Source organism: Scyliorhinus torazame, chromosome 2 (assembly GCF_047496885.1).
Source record: "Scyliorhinus torazame isolate Kashiwa2021f chromosome 2, sScyTor2.1, whole genome shotgun sequence".
Taxonomy (NCBI): domain Eukaryota; kingdom Metazoa; phylum Chordata; class Chondrichthyes; order Carcharhiniformes; family Scyliorhinidae; genus Scyliorhinus; species Scyliorhinus torazame.
The window spans coordinates 368,477,872-368,493,661 of NC_092708.1; the positions used below are offsets into that span (position 1 = coordinate 368,477,872).

Genomic DNA, 15,790 nt, shown 5'->3' on the forward strand with positions numbered 1-15,790 from the left:
AATGCAGGGGAAAAGATGTGGGATTGACACTAGGTGAATTGAATCCTAGAATCTCTACAGTGCAGAAGGAGGTTATTCGGCCCATCGAATGTGCACCAACCCTCCAAAAGAGCCCCCAGTTTAAGTTCTCTGCCCCCCCCCCCTCCAAGCCCATGACCTTTGGACACTAAGGGGCAATTAGCATGGCTAATCCACCTAACCTGCACATCTCTGGACTGTGGGAGGAAACCCATGCAAACACATGGAGAATATGCAAACGCCACACAGATGCAAAGGGCCAAATGGCCTCCTTCAGTGTTGTAACCATTCCATGATTCCAAAGAGTGGAAGGGGGTGAAACCTGGTTTCATAAAATTTTGGTGTAGAAGGAGGTCATTCGGCCATCGCGCATGCACCAGCCCTTGGAAAGAGCACCCTTACTTAAGCCCACGCCTCCACCTTATCCCGGTAACCCAAATAACCCGACCTAACCTGCACATCTATAGACTGCGGGAGGAATTAGGAGCACCCGGAGGAAACCCACACAGACACGCGGAGAATGTACAGACACGGGGAGAATGTGCAAACTCTGCACAGTGACCCAATGCCAGAATTGAACCCGGGTCCCTGGAGCTGTGAGGCAGCAGTGCTAACCACTGTGCCACCTTGCCGTCCTTTTTGCATAGTCTTTCCCTGAGCTAACTTTAGGAGTGATACTTTTGAACCCACCCACGCATGGCTGTAGCAACAGGGACTGATATCCTCCTCAAACTCAAGCACATGTCACTCTGTGCGCGTGCGCACCAGTACCCCGGTCCGCTGAGGGGGCGAGGGGCGCTGTTAAGAAACACCCCGCCCCGAGCTCTCTAGCCCCGCCCATCGGTTTGGCGAGTGAGCCGTGGGGGGGCTGCTCGCGCCTGCGCGGGGCCGCGTGATCTCATAGGTCGGCCGTCGCCGACGGGCCGCGGGCCGCATCCAATCGTGGAGAGCCATGTAGCGCGAGATGTGGCGTCGCGCCGTTGCGGCCGCCGGAGGGATGTGTGGGAGCGGTTGATTGGTCAGCGCGGAGGGCGACGGCCGGCTGGAAGCCATAAAAGCCCGGTTGCCGCCATGGCCGCGGAGATTTGAGGCGAGGAAGTTGTGTCAAAGTGCGAGGAGGAAGAGGAGGAACACAGGCCGCGGCTCCGGTGCTGGAGTGAGGGGGGGCGGTCAACATCGTTATGAGTGGAAATCAGATCAGGAAGGTCCGCATTTGGCCTCTGCTGCTGCTGGCGTTGGGGCTGAAGGCCATTTCAGGGGGTGAGTAACCCGGGTCCCCTTCCTCTGGGGAATCCGAGGCCAGGCCCCGCACCTGGCCCCTCCATTACCTGCGGCTGAGCTTCAGTGATCAGTGTCCTCCCCCTATCCTCTGAATTAATTGACCTGTCACTAGAGACTGTCTGGGCAGTGGGTGCTGCCAGTTAGGCTCTGACAGATAGAGCCTGTACCCCCCCCTCAGGAACTCAATCATTACCATGGCTAATTGTGTTGCAGTGGCTTTTTTCTACTGCATCTGTGCTTACTATCTATTATCTATCAATATTATCCCACCACCACAAAGATGTGCGGGTTGGGTGGATTGGCCATGTTAAATTGCCCATAGTGTCCAAAATTGCCCTTAGTGTAGGGTGGGGTTACTGGGTTATGGGGATTAGGTGGGGTTACTGGGTTATGGGGATAGGATGGAGGTTAGGACCTTGGGTAGGGTGCTCTTTCCAAGAGCCGGTGTGGACTCGATGGGCTGAATGGCCTCCTGCACTATAAATTCTGTCTATGTCACCACTGGTGATATAGTGCAAATATGTTGTTAGTAATCTTGGGCTGCTGGTAGAGACAGACCTTGGATCTTGCACATGGCACTTGATGGTCTATTAATTGGTAAAGGTGCCCGATGGTCATAAGAGCTGCAGTCGGTTCACTGATGTGTGGCACAGTGGTTAGTACTGCTGCTGCACGGTGCCAGGGACCCGGGTTTGATTTCGACTTGGGTGACTGTATGGAGTTAGTACTTTCTCCCCTGTGTCTGCATGGGATTTCTCCGGGTGCCCTGGCTTCTTCCCACCAGTCCAAAGAAAGATGTGCAGGTTAGGTGGGTGCTGTGTGGTGGGGGTGGTGAGCATGGGTGGGTGCTATTTTGGGAGGGTTGGTGCAGACCTGATGGGCTGGATGGTTTACTTCTGCACTGTAGGTATTCTGTGACATCTGTGCCCCCCAACTCACCTCTTGAAGCTGACCAGCTAGCACTCTGGTGAATTAATCTGCCAAGGGCAGCAGGCGATGGTAATTTAATGCTGGTCTTGTTAGTGATGCCCACACCCTGAAAATGAAGTTTAAAATGGCATCGTCATTTCAATTGGGTCTGCTTGCAATTTTGCAAATCAGAAAGGGCCCAGGATGCCAATGCTGGTCCTTAAGAACGCAGCGCTCCGTGATCATGAATTGCAATTGTGTAGATGCAGCAGAAGCCACATGTTGCATTTTGTGTATCAAACTTGCTGATGAAGGAAATGAGTTAAAACAATATATTTGTGATATGCTCACCCTCTCCTTCCATCTAAAGAATACTGAGTGCAAAAGTGAATTCTGTGTTTTAATTTAAAGTTGCCTCCCGTGCACCAATCATTCCATTTATTTTGAGGTTTTAAGGGGGGTGTTATCTTGGCTTTGTTTAGAAAATTATAGTGTCATGCTTTACGGTTCTTTATTATATGACAAAAGCAGCTTTGTCTCCAAACAAAATATCACACGCCATTATCTGTAAGTTTTACATCGCAAACAGTTCTGTCTTGATACCAACCTATCATTGCTCAAATTCTTTGCTTTTCTAACTTTTATTTCAATGGGAATTCACAGTACTATGAAATATTGCCATATGGAGGGCAGGATTCGGTGTGAATGCTTTTTGTTTGACTTCTGGGAGATGCACTTGGGGAATTGTTGATGTGCATCAAGAATTGAGTCGTGGTGGATATTGGTACCGGCCTAGATACAAAACTTTATTGATAAGAGGCATTAGTAGCCATAAATGTAAGCTCAGTACGTGTTGTTGATGATGTACAGGATATGTGCTAAGAGGCTGTCTTGCCAGGCTACTGAGCCAAGAACTAGGGTCATCGTCTCAAGATAAGGGGTGAATGAGAAATTTCTTAGTTTTGTGAAGCTTGGAAATTTTGTACCTCCAGGAGGCTGTAGATAGTCCATCATTGAGTATATTCATGGCTTAGATGGTTGACTTATTTTCTCAATGGTGGGAAAGGAGTTACAGTGAAAGTTCCGCTATGGTTTTACTAAATGGCTGCGCAGGCTCGAGGAGCTACTTCTATTTCTTGTGTGGCTGAATAATTCTTCCTTCAGAGCTGCTGGGAATGTGTTGTACAGGCTTCCACTACTTTTTCTCCATTTGAGGACTACTTGCGAGAAGAGTCCTGTAAACATCTAGTTGTCAAGAGTTCCCCAGAGGAAGCAGTCAGCCTAACAGTTGGCAAATCCTCCTCCAATGGCCATGATTTGAAATAAGTTGTTGTTGATCAGTAAGCCCTTGTGACATTGCCCTTGGAGATCTTGAGGTGACTGGCATAATGCAAGTTGCACTGTAAAGGGAACTGTTTACCTCGCTAATTAGGAAATGTTGTGCTGATCACTGCTGGCAGAGAAGGATGGTGTGATGTACTCTTGTCTAGAGTTTGGTACCTACCATGCTAGGGTGTAGAGATTCAAAAATTACTGCTGCGGTTCCAGACTTTTTCTGATGGGAGGGTATGCTGTGAAGGGTGGTGACCAACACTGTTCATCATAATATGTTGTGAGCAGCTAGTTATGCATGGATCCAAATCCATGCTGTCTAATGTCAAGTTCATTTCATTTTTTCATTTCATTTCAGTTGGTAACTGTCCTTTACTGCAGGACATACTTGAGGCGGCATGATGGTTAGCACTGCTGCCTCACCATGCCAGGGATCATTGTTTGATTCTGACCTTGGTTGACTGTGTGGAGTTTGCACATTCTCCCCGTGTCTGCGTGGATTTCCTCCAACTTTTCCAGTTTCCTCACACAGTGCAAAGATGTGCAGGTTAAGTAGATTGGCCATTCTAAATTGCCCCTTGGTGTCCAATGGTTGGATGGGGGTACAGGGTTATGTGGATAGAGTAGGGAAGTGGACCTAGGTAGGGTGCTCTTTCAGAGGGTTGGTGCAGACTAGATGGGCTGAATGGTCCCCTTCTGCATTGTAAGGATTCTGTGGAAGATATTTTCTATGGATTTATCCTTGGGTTGAAGTGAATCCATGATGACCTGCCTAGCAATAGACGGGAGACAATTCAATATTTGGTGATTGACTAACAAACAAGTCAGGTTGCTGATTGCACTAATCAAAGATGGCTCACTGATGATGATGATCGCTTATTGTCAAAAGTAGGCTTCAATGAAGTTACTGTGAAAAGCCCCGAGTCGCCACATTCCGGCGCCTGTTCGGGGAGGCTGTTGCGGGAATTGAACTCGTGATGCTGGAGAAGGAAGCCTGTTATTGAGGTAACATGGGAAAAGGATGCTTTTGAGTCTGCTCTGGGTAATCCTGCAGGTCAAAGCCTTTCGAATTGGGCTGGTCCTAGCTGGATGGGCGTGCAGAATGAATCTCTAAAGGGCCATAATGTGTACTTCATATTGAGTGAGTAGCAACTCTGTGGGTGGATGTGGATTTCTCCCCCCTTGAAATGGATTTACCCAAATATGATGAATGTTGTTACATATCAGATGTCCATTACACAGAAGCCTCTTTCCTCATCTTGTCCGCTGAATTCTTTATCTCTGTCTCTGTTGCTTTACCTTTTCATTCCCCTTCCCTCCATTTCTGACTGACGGATTATTTTTGCCACTTTCTTTCTGCCATGCTCCCGTACACTTTATACTATACCTATAGAACATTACAGTGCAGTACAGGCCCTTCGGCCCTTGATGTTGCGCCGACCTGTGAAACCACTCTCAAGCCCATCTACACTATTCCCTTATCGTCCATATGTCTATCCAATGACCCTTAATGTTGGCGAGTCCACTACTGTTGCAGGCAGGGCATTCCACGCCCTTACTACTCTCTGACTAAAGAACCTACCTCTGACATCTGTCCTATATCTATCTCCCCTCAATTTAAAGCTATGTCCCCTCGTGCTAGACATCACCATCCGAGGAAAAAGGCTCTCACTGTCCACCCGAGGAAAAAGGCTCTCACTGTCCACCCTATCTAATCCTCTGATCATCTTGTATGCCTCAATTAAGTCACCTCTTAACCTTGTTCTCTCTAACGAAAACAGCCTCAAGTCCTTCAGTCTTTCCTCATAAGATCTTCCCTCCATACCAGGCATCATTCTGGTAAATCTCCTCTGCACCCTTTCCAATGGTGTATAATTATCGGGTCTGGCAGGATTGGAAATGGGACAGATTCTGCAAAGTAATTGTAAAATTACTGCAAGGAAGTGTGAGAAGCTGAAGTTGGGAGAGCATGTAGTTCAAGTTTGCACAGGCGGTTAATCGGCAATAAATAAGTGTGAAAATGTTAACTTGGTGTTAGCTGTAGTTAGTGGGAATCTTTCCGTTTTACTTGTTTTTAGTAATTGTGTGATCTATTATCTTGCTGCAGAGGGAGCACTGTTATTGCTGTACAATATTTACAATGTGGCTTGAGGTTATGTATTTGGTAATCATTGAGTAGGAGGTAAATATTTTAATTTGACAGCTCACCTTGAAGGGGAATTTTCATGTTTTTGTGTGGCTGGTTTTTATAAACCAGAGGCCCAGGTGACTACTTTTTGTGGAACGTAAGGGCCTAGACAAGAGTTGTGTGGAGTTTAAATGTACTGTTTCCCTTGTCATTTCAATACAATATGTAAAGATTCTGACAGGATAATTCCTTCCTTTGGTGAATGAGAAGACCCCACTCCCACCCATTAAAGATTGCTTCTTCTAGCTGAAGATCTCCTTATCCAGTTCCATGTGGGCTCTTTACATATAATGTACAGCACAAAATAATTTCCTAATTGGTTCATGCCAATTCCTGTACATCACCAAGCTTTCTCTGCAACTTTTATATTTGTATAATCTTCTATTCCTTCCTCGTTTGCCCAACTTCCCCTTAAAAGTATCTGTTAAATTAGCATCAATTACTTGTTGGAGGAAATTCCACTCTGGGTAAAGTTTCTGCTGAATTTCCTATTGGATTTATTAATGATTGAGTCTTTTATATTTGTAGCCTTTATATTTATTATCCTTAACTTGGTCTCAGCAACGATTGGAAACATCATTTTAAGTCACTATCAAAGCCTCCCAGAATGAAACACCTCTACTGGATCTAAATTCTGACTTGTAGCATCTGTCAATTTTTAAATGCTCCCAGACAAATCTATATTTCTAACTGATCGAAAAATATTTGAATGCAATGGTGGGCCACCTCCAAAGCCGCAGAATACGCCACAGTGGGGGGAATCCTGCCCATTATATATGACTTATTCAGCCATATATTCTACTTTCCTAACCAGACTAATTGCAGGTTGAGAACAGGGATATAATTAGCCATGCAACTTTCATTTGCATGTTTCTATGTAAAGTTTGTTTTCCATAACGTGACGAGCCTTTCTAGAAGATGGATGACATCCTGGGTAGACAGAAAAAGTTCTGTGCTGCAGTTAAACATTTCAACACAAATAATTGAACTATCTCTCAAATGCTAGTCATATTTTTAGAAATGTTTTACATTTTTAAATGAATGGCGAATACTTCTGGCAGAAATTTTTTTTTGTCATTCTGAGATGGTAATAGTTTTCTGGTGCATTGTTTAAGTGTGGCATTACAGCGTGATTGCTTTGTTTAAAATTATGACTATTTAGTTTGTGTAATTGTAAAGGTTACCCTGGCCAATGACATTTTCACTTCTGCTACTTCCACAGAGATGCAAGAAATTGACAGTGAATCACTGGACTCTAAGGTAATCTTTCATGTTGCAACCAATCACCAAAAAAATTGCAGAGGGGCACTATTTGTGTAGAACCTTGTGGCCTTGCGGGAGTGTCAGAACTGGGAGCTTTGCAAGTGCTGTTTCCAAACTTGTTTGCTGTTTTATAGCCATTGATAAATATAGTGAGGTATTTGGATGAAACGCAAAGAGTGACTAGATTGTGGAAGGTGCTACCTTAAGGAGTAGTTGAGACAAAAAATATAGATGCATTTAAACAACCTACATAAGAACACAGTGGAGAAAGGAGTAGACAAATATGTCAATAGTGGTTAGACGAGGCACATTTGGAGCACAAATGCCAGCATAGGTTGAGTTGAATGGTTTGTTTCTACACCATAAATTTATTGTACTGATCCTGGTCATCTATCAGACTTTTGTCAGTGATGCCTTGAAGCTTTGATGTTTCAGGTTTGTGTGTGGTCACTTCCTCTGCTGGCAAATCTAATATTCAACACTCTATTTTCTCACTTTAGTTTAATTTCTAATGCATTTGACAGTGTTTTGTGCCATTTCCAGTTGAGACATGCAGCTGTTAGAATCTTTAGATATGTATCTTTAGATATTCATGTAGTTTTTTTCCCCTCCGGAGAGAGCGCTTCTGTTCCTGACAAAACAAAAAATTGCATGCGAGATGGAGGTGTATGTTTGCCAAATTAATTTGAATTTTACCTTTTGTTTGTATGTGATCTTTTAGGCAGATGAACAGAAGGAAGAACATGCATCTGAAGCTCGTGTAGTTGCTGGGCAGATCATAGAGTCCAAAGAAGATCTCTGGGAAGATAAAGGTGAAGAACATCAGCATACTACTGCTGATGAAGAAAGTCCAGCCACTGACGATGTGGACGATGTTAAAGGTAAGAGTGAAAATCATCTATTTAGCCAGCCTGCAAAGTGATCCACTGAAAGCAACTTTTAATAGCGTCTCAACTCCAAGTGGCTCCCAGTGATTAAGAGTGACAAAAAGGATGACGTGGTGTCAAACTACGCCATAGGATGAAAGCACAAGTTGAGGGGAGGATTAACTCCAACATCAAAGGAATCCCTGTTGATATGTGGATATCTACAAATCTTGTTTTAACTGGAAATGGTTAAATTGATTATTAGCTGTTTACATATTAACTTTCTGAGAATTCAGTTTTCAAGTCCAGTGAAATACAGTGAAGTATGAAATGCTGAAAATAACTTTGATTACAAATGAGATTGTGATTTACAGGCTAAGCTTTAGCAAATCTATAATTATGCCAATAACTGATTTACTTCTAGTGGCTTTGTAAACATTTTTTTTGTTTCCCTCCTATATTGTACTTGTCTTGTTTGCTTGCCAAGTAAAAAAAATTCTGTTGCTGGTCGCAGCTTATATTGGGCAATATCTGAAACTTTTGCATCTAAAAATAGCATAGTTGATCATATCAATCATAACTGTTGTGGGACTATGTCAGTGCTGGTTTATGCAGGTGCTTTTTTTTCCCTTTCCTTTACTCTTTCCCTCCCCTCCCCAACCCATGATTATATTGTGCCACGTGTACAAAGCAAACATTTTTTTGTTGTGCATTGCAAAGGTCTGAGAGGAAAGGCAGAAAATACATTTAGCTTACTCTTGTCAGGGTATATGTTTCCCAAACATTAAATCCAGTAAGTTAAACTAAATCCAATGAGTTAAACTTAATATTTCCAAGGGATAGTTTGTTAGGTGCTTATCCAATGAACGGAAGTGTCAGCAGCTGGCCAAGTGCCAATATTTTATTTGTGAAAGGAGCATTTTGTTTCATGTTCTTGTGTAGCTGCAAAGTCTCTGAAGTCTTAGCTTAAAGTCGTGGAAAAGCTGAAATAGGGTGTAATCAGCTGAGAAGTGAGTGGGACTTCACCTATGCTTTTGACTTAGACTACGTATTTCTTGGTTTATTTATGCGTATTTCTTGATTTATTTATGCGACGGCAGATATAGGCTCAAAGTTATCTGGAGCGATATACTGGCCTTGTGTGTGTGTGTGTGTGTGTGTGTGTGTGTGTATATATATACATATATATCAACTTGGTGTCACGACAAGGCCGTTGAAACGTGCGAACGGTCACAAGATTCGCAACGCTCGTGACATCTCGCAAGATTCGACCGAACCTTGTGAGGCATCGTGATCTGGATCTCGCTCATGCTGGGCGAGATCCAGGTCAGCATATTTAAATCTTGCCTGCCATATTCTCCCAGTGCCAGAGAACTAACGGCCTCCCCAGCGAGGCCATGACCTGGTGCTGTTTAATACTGGTCTGCACAAACGTGGACCAGGTATAATGGCACCTGGGGGGGGGGGGGTCTCCCAGGTCACTGATCCCAGGGTGGTCTGAGACAAGGCAGGGTTGCAGCATAGCTCTCCCCCTGCCAGCCTGACACCATGGCACTGCCATGCTGGCTGGGGCACCATGGGTGACAGTGCCAAGGGTTGGGGCTTGGCACTAAGGGGGTATTGAGGGTGGGGCGTGAAGGTAGTTATGAAGGGCCCTCTTAAAGGGTGGCAATTCTGAAAAGGGGGTTGGGTAGGCCTGAAAAGGGATGAGTACACTGCAGCCCAAAGCGTGGTGACCTCACCTGGGGGTGTGGGGTAATTGCCATGTGTGTAGGGGGTGACATTGTCCGTGGGTGGGGGACCCTCGAGCTCACTTGGAGATCGGGGCATCCTTTTAAAATGGTAGCTTGATCTGGGCATGTGGTCTGGTGCCCGAGTTCAGCTCCCCATTGCTTAGGTGTGGGCTTGCCCAGGGAGAAACTTCATAGAGCCCAAAACAATTAGTATTGTTGAATATAGGTGTGGATTTCACCCAAAAAGCCAGTGAGAAACACCCTGCCAAACTCGCCCAAAATAACACTAGAAATATTTTCGTTGAAATCTGCCCATGGTGTCACATGACCGTTTTGACCAAAGAATGTTGTTGTACATAATCTTTATTGTCACAAGTAGGTTTACATTGCAGTGACGTTACTGTGAAAAGCCCCTCGACGCCACACTCTGGCGACTGTTGGGTACACGGGGAGAATTCAGAATGCCCAAATTACCTAACCGCACGTCTTTCGGGACTAGTGGGAGAAAACCCACGCAGGCACTGGGAGAATGTGCAGACTCTGCACAGACAGTGACTCAGCCAGGAATCTAACCTGGAAACGATTCATGCCTATGAGCACACTGTACTATTTGAACTAGCAAGGTGTAACTGTATTTGATTTATTTTCTCCATGTAGGGGAGGCGATTCATCCAAGTAGGAACGAAGTGCCATAGCGTGTGCGCTAGCCGCGTGTTTCCTGGCACTTGCTGTGCCGGGAAACCCATGGCTATTCAATGCAACTTGTGATGTATAAGGAGCCTGAATGGAGAACGCGCAGCTGAGACTGCACATAGCCCCGTTCGCCAGAACTCCCCAGTGTAGTGAGATCAGGACGCCATTTTTAATTGGCCTCCTGATCTCTGAGGCACCCAAAACGATCCATGCCCCCCCTCCCTCCCCCCACGTAGAGTACCTCCGGCCCAGTTGCATGTATACAAAAAAATGCCAGCTAGCTTGGCAGTGCCAACCTGGCAGTGCCCATGCTACCTGGGCATCTCGGTGGTGCCCAGGTGACACCAGCAGGGCCAGGGCACCACTCAAGGGCATGCAGCTGGGGGCCTCCAATTCCTTGGGAGGTCCCCACAAGTGCTATTCCATCTGGTCCTTGTTTGTGTGGGCTCACCCGAGTTCTCGGAGGCCAATGGGAAGAATCCCAAAGCCTCAGGTACTTCGGGAATCTGCACATTAGTGAGACTGCACATTATAGTGAGACTAACTGCCTCGCTCTGTAATATGCAGATTTGCCAAAATATGATCCCACTCATTGAGGGTGGGATTTATATCGCAACGTCTTGCATGATCGTGTTAAGATCTCATGAGGCGTTGCTAGCTGGGTAGATCCCGGTAGCGGTGTCTTCGGGCTTTTATTGGCCACGCTGCGCTGTGGTGAGCTGCTTTTCTGGCGCGACGTGGCCATTGGCTTGCGCCCAGGGTTTTTTGGCATTCATCTAATTCAGCGAACAATGATTTGAATAATTTTCTGGGCCATCTGTATTTTGCAAAATAGATTTGCTCCCTGTTATGACCTTTATCCATTTTGAAGCAGACCGTGATCTGAAAAGATCGCTTTTTATTGCACATGATTTTGGGTTTTATTATAAGGTGTCGATTTTTTTAAAAGCCAGTAGCTTTATTTCATTCATCTTGTCCTACATGTGTTTCATAAAAAATCATCTGTTTTCACTTCTGGAATTAACTTTTTAATTGTATAGCTCGATTTTATTTTGATTTCTTACCTACCCCCTTTGTTTTTAAATCTACACACACCAGAAATTTAAGCTTGTATTCTAATCAGCAGCTCAGCTTTTTATACAGCATCTAAGGATCGGGCTTGTTAGTTCCAAGATGGCATGTGTAATGAAAGGATTCTGTTGCGTTCCTTGACTTCTATGAGATTTTATCTTCTGGTTTAAATGAAAATATATATTTTATGATTATTTCAGATCAAACAGCAATTGGTGGCACTGCTGATGGTGAGCCCTGCATATTTCCTTTCCTATTTATGGACCAGGAATATTTTAGCTGCACTACTGATGGACGTGATGATGACCGATTCTGGTGTGCAACAACCTACAACTACTATCAGGACCACAAGTGGGGATTTTGTGAAAGTGAGGATTTTGCTCAAGTGCAGGGCATTTGTATACAAGAATTATGAACTATGGTTGGAAAATCTGAATCTATTAAATGCTTGACTTTAAGAGGTTTTAAATTCTGAAGTGCAATTCTGGAATCTGGAGAAATTGGGAACTTGCTCTGCTTTGTTGCAGATCAGTGCATTGTTTTTATAGCACAAAACTCACTCAACTAATTTTAATAGACTTTTGATCTTCGCATCATAGAATTCCTACAGTGCAGAAGGAGGCCATTCAGTCTATCTTGTCTGCACCGACCCTCTGAAAGAGCATCCTACCTTGGCCCTTCCCTCACCCTATTCCTGTAACCCCATCTAACCTGCACATCTTTGGACTGTGGGAGGAAATTGGAGCATCCGGAGGAATCCCACGCAGAACATGGGGGAGAATGTGCAAACTCCACACAGTCAACCAAGGGTGGAATCGAGCACTGTAACACACTGGGTAGCACTGATGCTTCACAACTCCAGGGTCCAAGGTTCGATTCATGGCTTGGGTCACTGTCTGTGTGGAGTCTGCACATTCTCCCCGTGTCTGCGTGGGTTTCCTCCAGGTGCTCTGGTTTCCTCCCACAAGTCCCGAAAGACATGCTCTCGGGTGAATTGGATATTCTGAATTCTCCCTCCAGTGTACCCGAACAGGTGCCGGAATGGGGCTTTTCACGGTAACTGCATTGCACACGGTAACTTCATTGCAGTGTAAATGTAAGGCTACTTGTGACAATAACGATAATTATTATAGAACCTGATTCCCTGGTGCTGAGGCAGCAGTGCTAACCACCCAGCCACCATGCCGTCCTTGGGCTGTAATTAAATTGTGAAGACAAAATGGTGTGATTTGTTTGTTTTGGGGTGGGATGTTGGAGCGGAAATTACATTACAGGTAATGACCGAACCCCATAAATATGAGGTTAGAGTTGCTCCTTCTGTTTGCCTGCGTTAACGGGCTGAAACATGCAGACATTTGAGGAGAAAATACAAATTTGTGTTCATAACTATACAGACTTGCATATAGTGATTTTTTTTTTATTTCCCCCTCATTATCTTTTGGAATAATTTTGGTCCGCATTTTTGTCCCTCTCCTGTAGTTAAACAACTTTCTTTTACTAATTTGCCGCATGTAAAGTATGTGGCTGTGCTCTTCTGGGCATGTGGTTTACAAAATTCTGTTTGAATGCTGTACCCATTTGAAATAATAGCCCATTGATAATAGTTCTTCCATGTGAAAGGTGCCCTGCTTTTCTAAGCAGCACTGCTTCATTGCCTTCTAATACCAGTGATTTGTTCTTTGGCATACAGTTCATTCTGGTATTGGCAAACGTTTATTCACTGAAAAAGTGCAAACCATGAACTGGTTAGCTTTTACATTAACTGTATTGCAGTTCCTTGATCCCGATTTCTTCCCCCCCCCCCCCCCCCCCTTCGTTGCCTGCATTATAAATTCTATAAATTAGATTTCTATGTTTTTGCTACGATTGATCTAGTTATAGGCTCAGTGCACAACTATTTCTAAATGATCAATTCTTCAAGATTCCACTTCCAACAAAATATCCTCCTGCAGATATTGAAGTGAATTGACTTGGAGGAAAGCTTTGGTTCCTGCGTTACCTTATTACAATGTTGTTTTAGAAACTTCTAATGTACCATTCTATTGAATTAATTAACGTGTTCAAATATTTCATTGCTGCATATCTAGAGTAGAGCATATATTTCTGTACAGTTTGCTTCGATTCATACACTGTAATCTCTGGTTAATTTTTAACTTTCCTGTTTTTCTGGAAAACTAAATGATTTTGTTTTCTGTGTCTTCCAGCCGATGAAGAAGCCAGTCAACGAAAACTTGCACAGGAAGCAGAGACATTTTATCATACTGGAATGAAAATGATAAATAGTACAAGTAAAAAGAGTCCGAAGAAAGAGTAAGCATCCTCATTCAATTACAAATCCTCTCCCCTCCCTGCGCCTTTGATTTGCTTGGTGCCATTCACCTGTCTTTGCATGTTGATGGTCCAGAGGTCATTAGCAGCCTAAGGATTCCATAGAATCCCTACAGTGTAGGAGCCATTTGGCCCATCGAGTCTCTCCCGACTCTCTGAAAGAGCGCCGAACCTGCACACCTTTGGACATAAAGGGGCAATTTTAGCATGGCCAATCCACCTGACACCACCTCTGATCCCCTGGTAGTGATTCAGAAATAGGAAAAAATCCTTGGATAGTGGACTTTTTTTTTTCCCCCTCTACCCCACTGAAATGGAGCATTGTGCTACATGCTCTTTTTGGATTAGTGTTCCAGTTGAGAATGATTATTTACTTTACCAATTTATAGATACAACTTCAACCATAATCTTTTAAATGTCCTGATTTAGACCTTCTGCTAGAGCTATCAGTGTTGTCTTGTCATTTGTGACCCTTAAGACATACAAAACCTGGTCTAATAATTAAATTTTAAAAACTTTTTTAAATGTTGGCAATAGGACCAAAGGTCATTAGCAACTTCCAGGGACTGTTAAATATTTCATTATGTAGCATCTTGCTTGGAAGGAAGCCTGTACAAAGGTGAAATTATGAGTTCACAATGCCACATTCGTCAGAATGAATGTGTTGTCCCATGATGTGGTATTATGCAAACTCTAGTCCAACAATTACTAAATTAACGTAAACTTTCAGCTGGTATATGTCTCCCGATTACCTTACTTTTTACCCTTTAATTAGTTGCTGGTTCCATTTAATATTTTTTCATTTTTTTATTTATTTAGAGGCTATAAAATTCTTGTGAAAGCAGCTGATATGGGAAATATCAAGGCCATGGAGAAAGTGGGCTATGCCATGCTACTGGGTGACTACCTGAAGTTGAACATTGGAACAGCTAAGAATTTCTTTGAGACACTTGCAGAGCAGGGTTCCCCGAAAGGTCAAACAGTAGGTGTGCTTTAACTACGTCATAATTACACAATCTTTATTAATCATCATGCCTCAAGTAATATTGGCACTGACTGAGTGATTTGACGAACATGATCTGAGCTTCAAAATCTCTGAATGGTAATGCAAACTGTAATGTGAATTTACAGTATGCACCCCTGGTCCCACAATTTATTTTTAAAATTCTGGTTTCATTGTGCAATGTTGAGATTTAAAAATCAGGGGCGTGATTCTCTGACGCTGTAATCAGGAAAGCTGGTTGTGCGGAGAATCAGTCACAAAGCCAAAATCGTGGCCAGCACCTGGTGCCCACCAGAATGCCATGCTCTGGTTCCTCGACAGCAGCGTCAATGTGTTCCACTCCGCATGTATAGTAAATAGTCCGCATATCATTAGCAGGCCTGACCTTCTATTCTCCGGGTCCTCTGCGATACTCTGCCTCCGCCGGGAGGAATTACCGATGGCGAGGTTCACCTGTGGTTTCAATAATCGGGAAATGGGCAGCGTGGCTGTGGGGGAGTAAAAATGTCCAAAATTGCCATTAAGTGATGACAAGCATGCCGCTGACTGGGGCTTCTGCCAGGGCCGGGGAGGGGGGGGAAAGAGTAGTGGGGAACAGCCAGGTGGTGGGCTGTGGGATCGGGGTAGACTGGTATGGAACACCATTGCTGCAACCTGCAAGGTAGCTGTGCTTGCCGGTGATTGCCCACTGTGAACCTAGTGCCATGGGTTATATGGGTGACCCCTAGGCCACCTCCTGGGCACCCTCTGCCTCAGCCAGCCCATCCAAGGGCAGCACGGTAGCACTGTGGTTGCCACAGTTGCTTCATAGCTCCAGGTTCGATTCCCGGCTTGGGTCACTGTCTGTGCGGAATCTGCGCACTCTTTCCGTGTCTGCGTGGGTTTCCTCCAGGTGCTCCGGTTTCCCCCCTCAGTCCAAAGATGTGCAGGTTAGGTGGATTAGCCATGCTAAATTGCCCTTGATGTCCAAAAAAGGTTAGGTGGGGTTACTGGGTTACGGGGATAGATTGGAAGTGTGGGTTTAAGTGGGTGCTCTTTCCAAGGGCCGGTGCAGACTCGATGGGCCGAATGGCCACCTGCACTGAAATTCTATGATCCACGGGAT

At 44.5% G+C, this 15,790-nt stretch overlaps 1 protein-coding gene across 1 annotated transcript in view; it reads left to right on the top strand.

The window, feature by feature from the left end:
- The first annotated feature begins 1,017 nt into the window (after window positions 1–1,017).
- The window catches only part of sel1l (SEL1L adaptor subunit of SYVN1 ubiquitin ligase), a 38,238-nt gene continuing 23,465 nt past the window's right edge, over window positions 1,018–15,790 (top strand). The window contains exons 1-6 of the mRNA XM_072492873.1: window positions 1,018–1,278; window positions 6,951–6,988; window positions 7,713–7,872; window positions 11,555–11,722; window positions 13,559–13,664; window positions 14,502–14,664. Of these exons, the coding sequence (XP_072348974.1) occupies window positions 1,200–1,278; window positions 6,951–6,988; window positions 7,713–7,872; window positions 11,555–11,722; window positions 13,559–13,664; window positions 14,502–14,664 (714 nt within the window). The 5' untranslated portion in view covers window positions 1,018–1,199. The remainder of the gene's footprint in view (window positions 1,279–6,950; window positions 6,989–7,712; window positions 7,873–11,554; window positions 11,723–13,558; window positions 13,665–14,501; window positions 14,665–15,790) is intronic.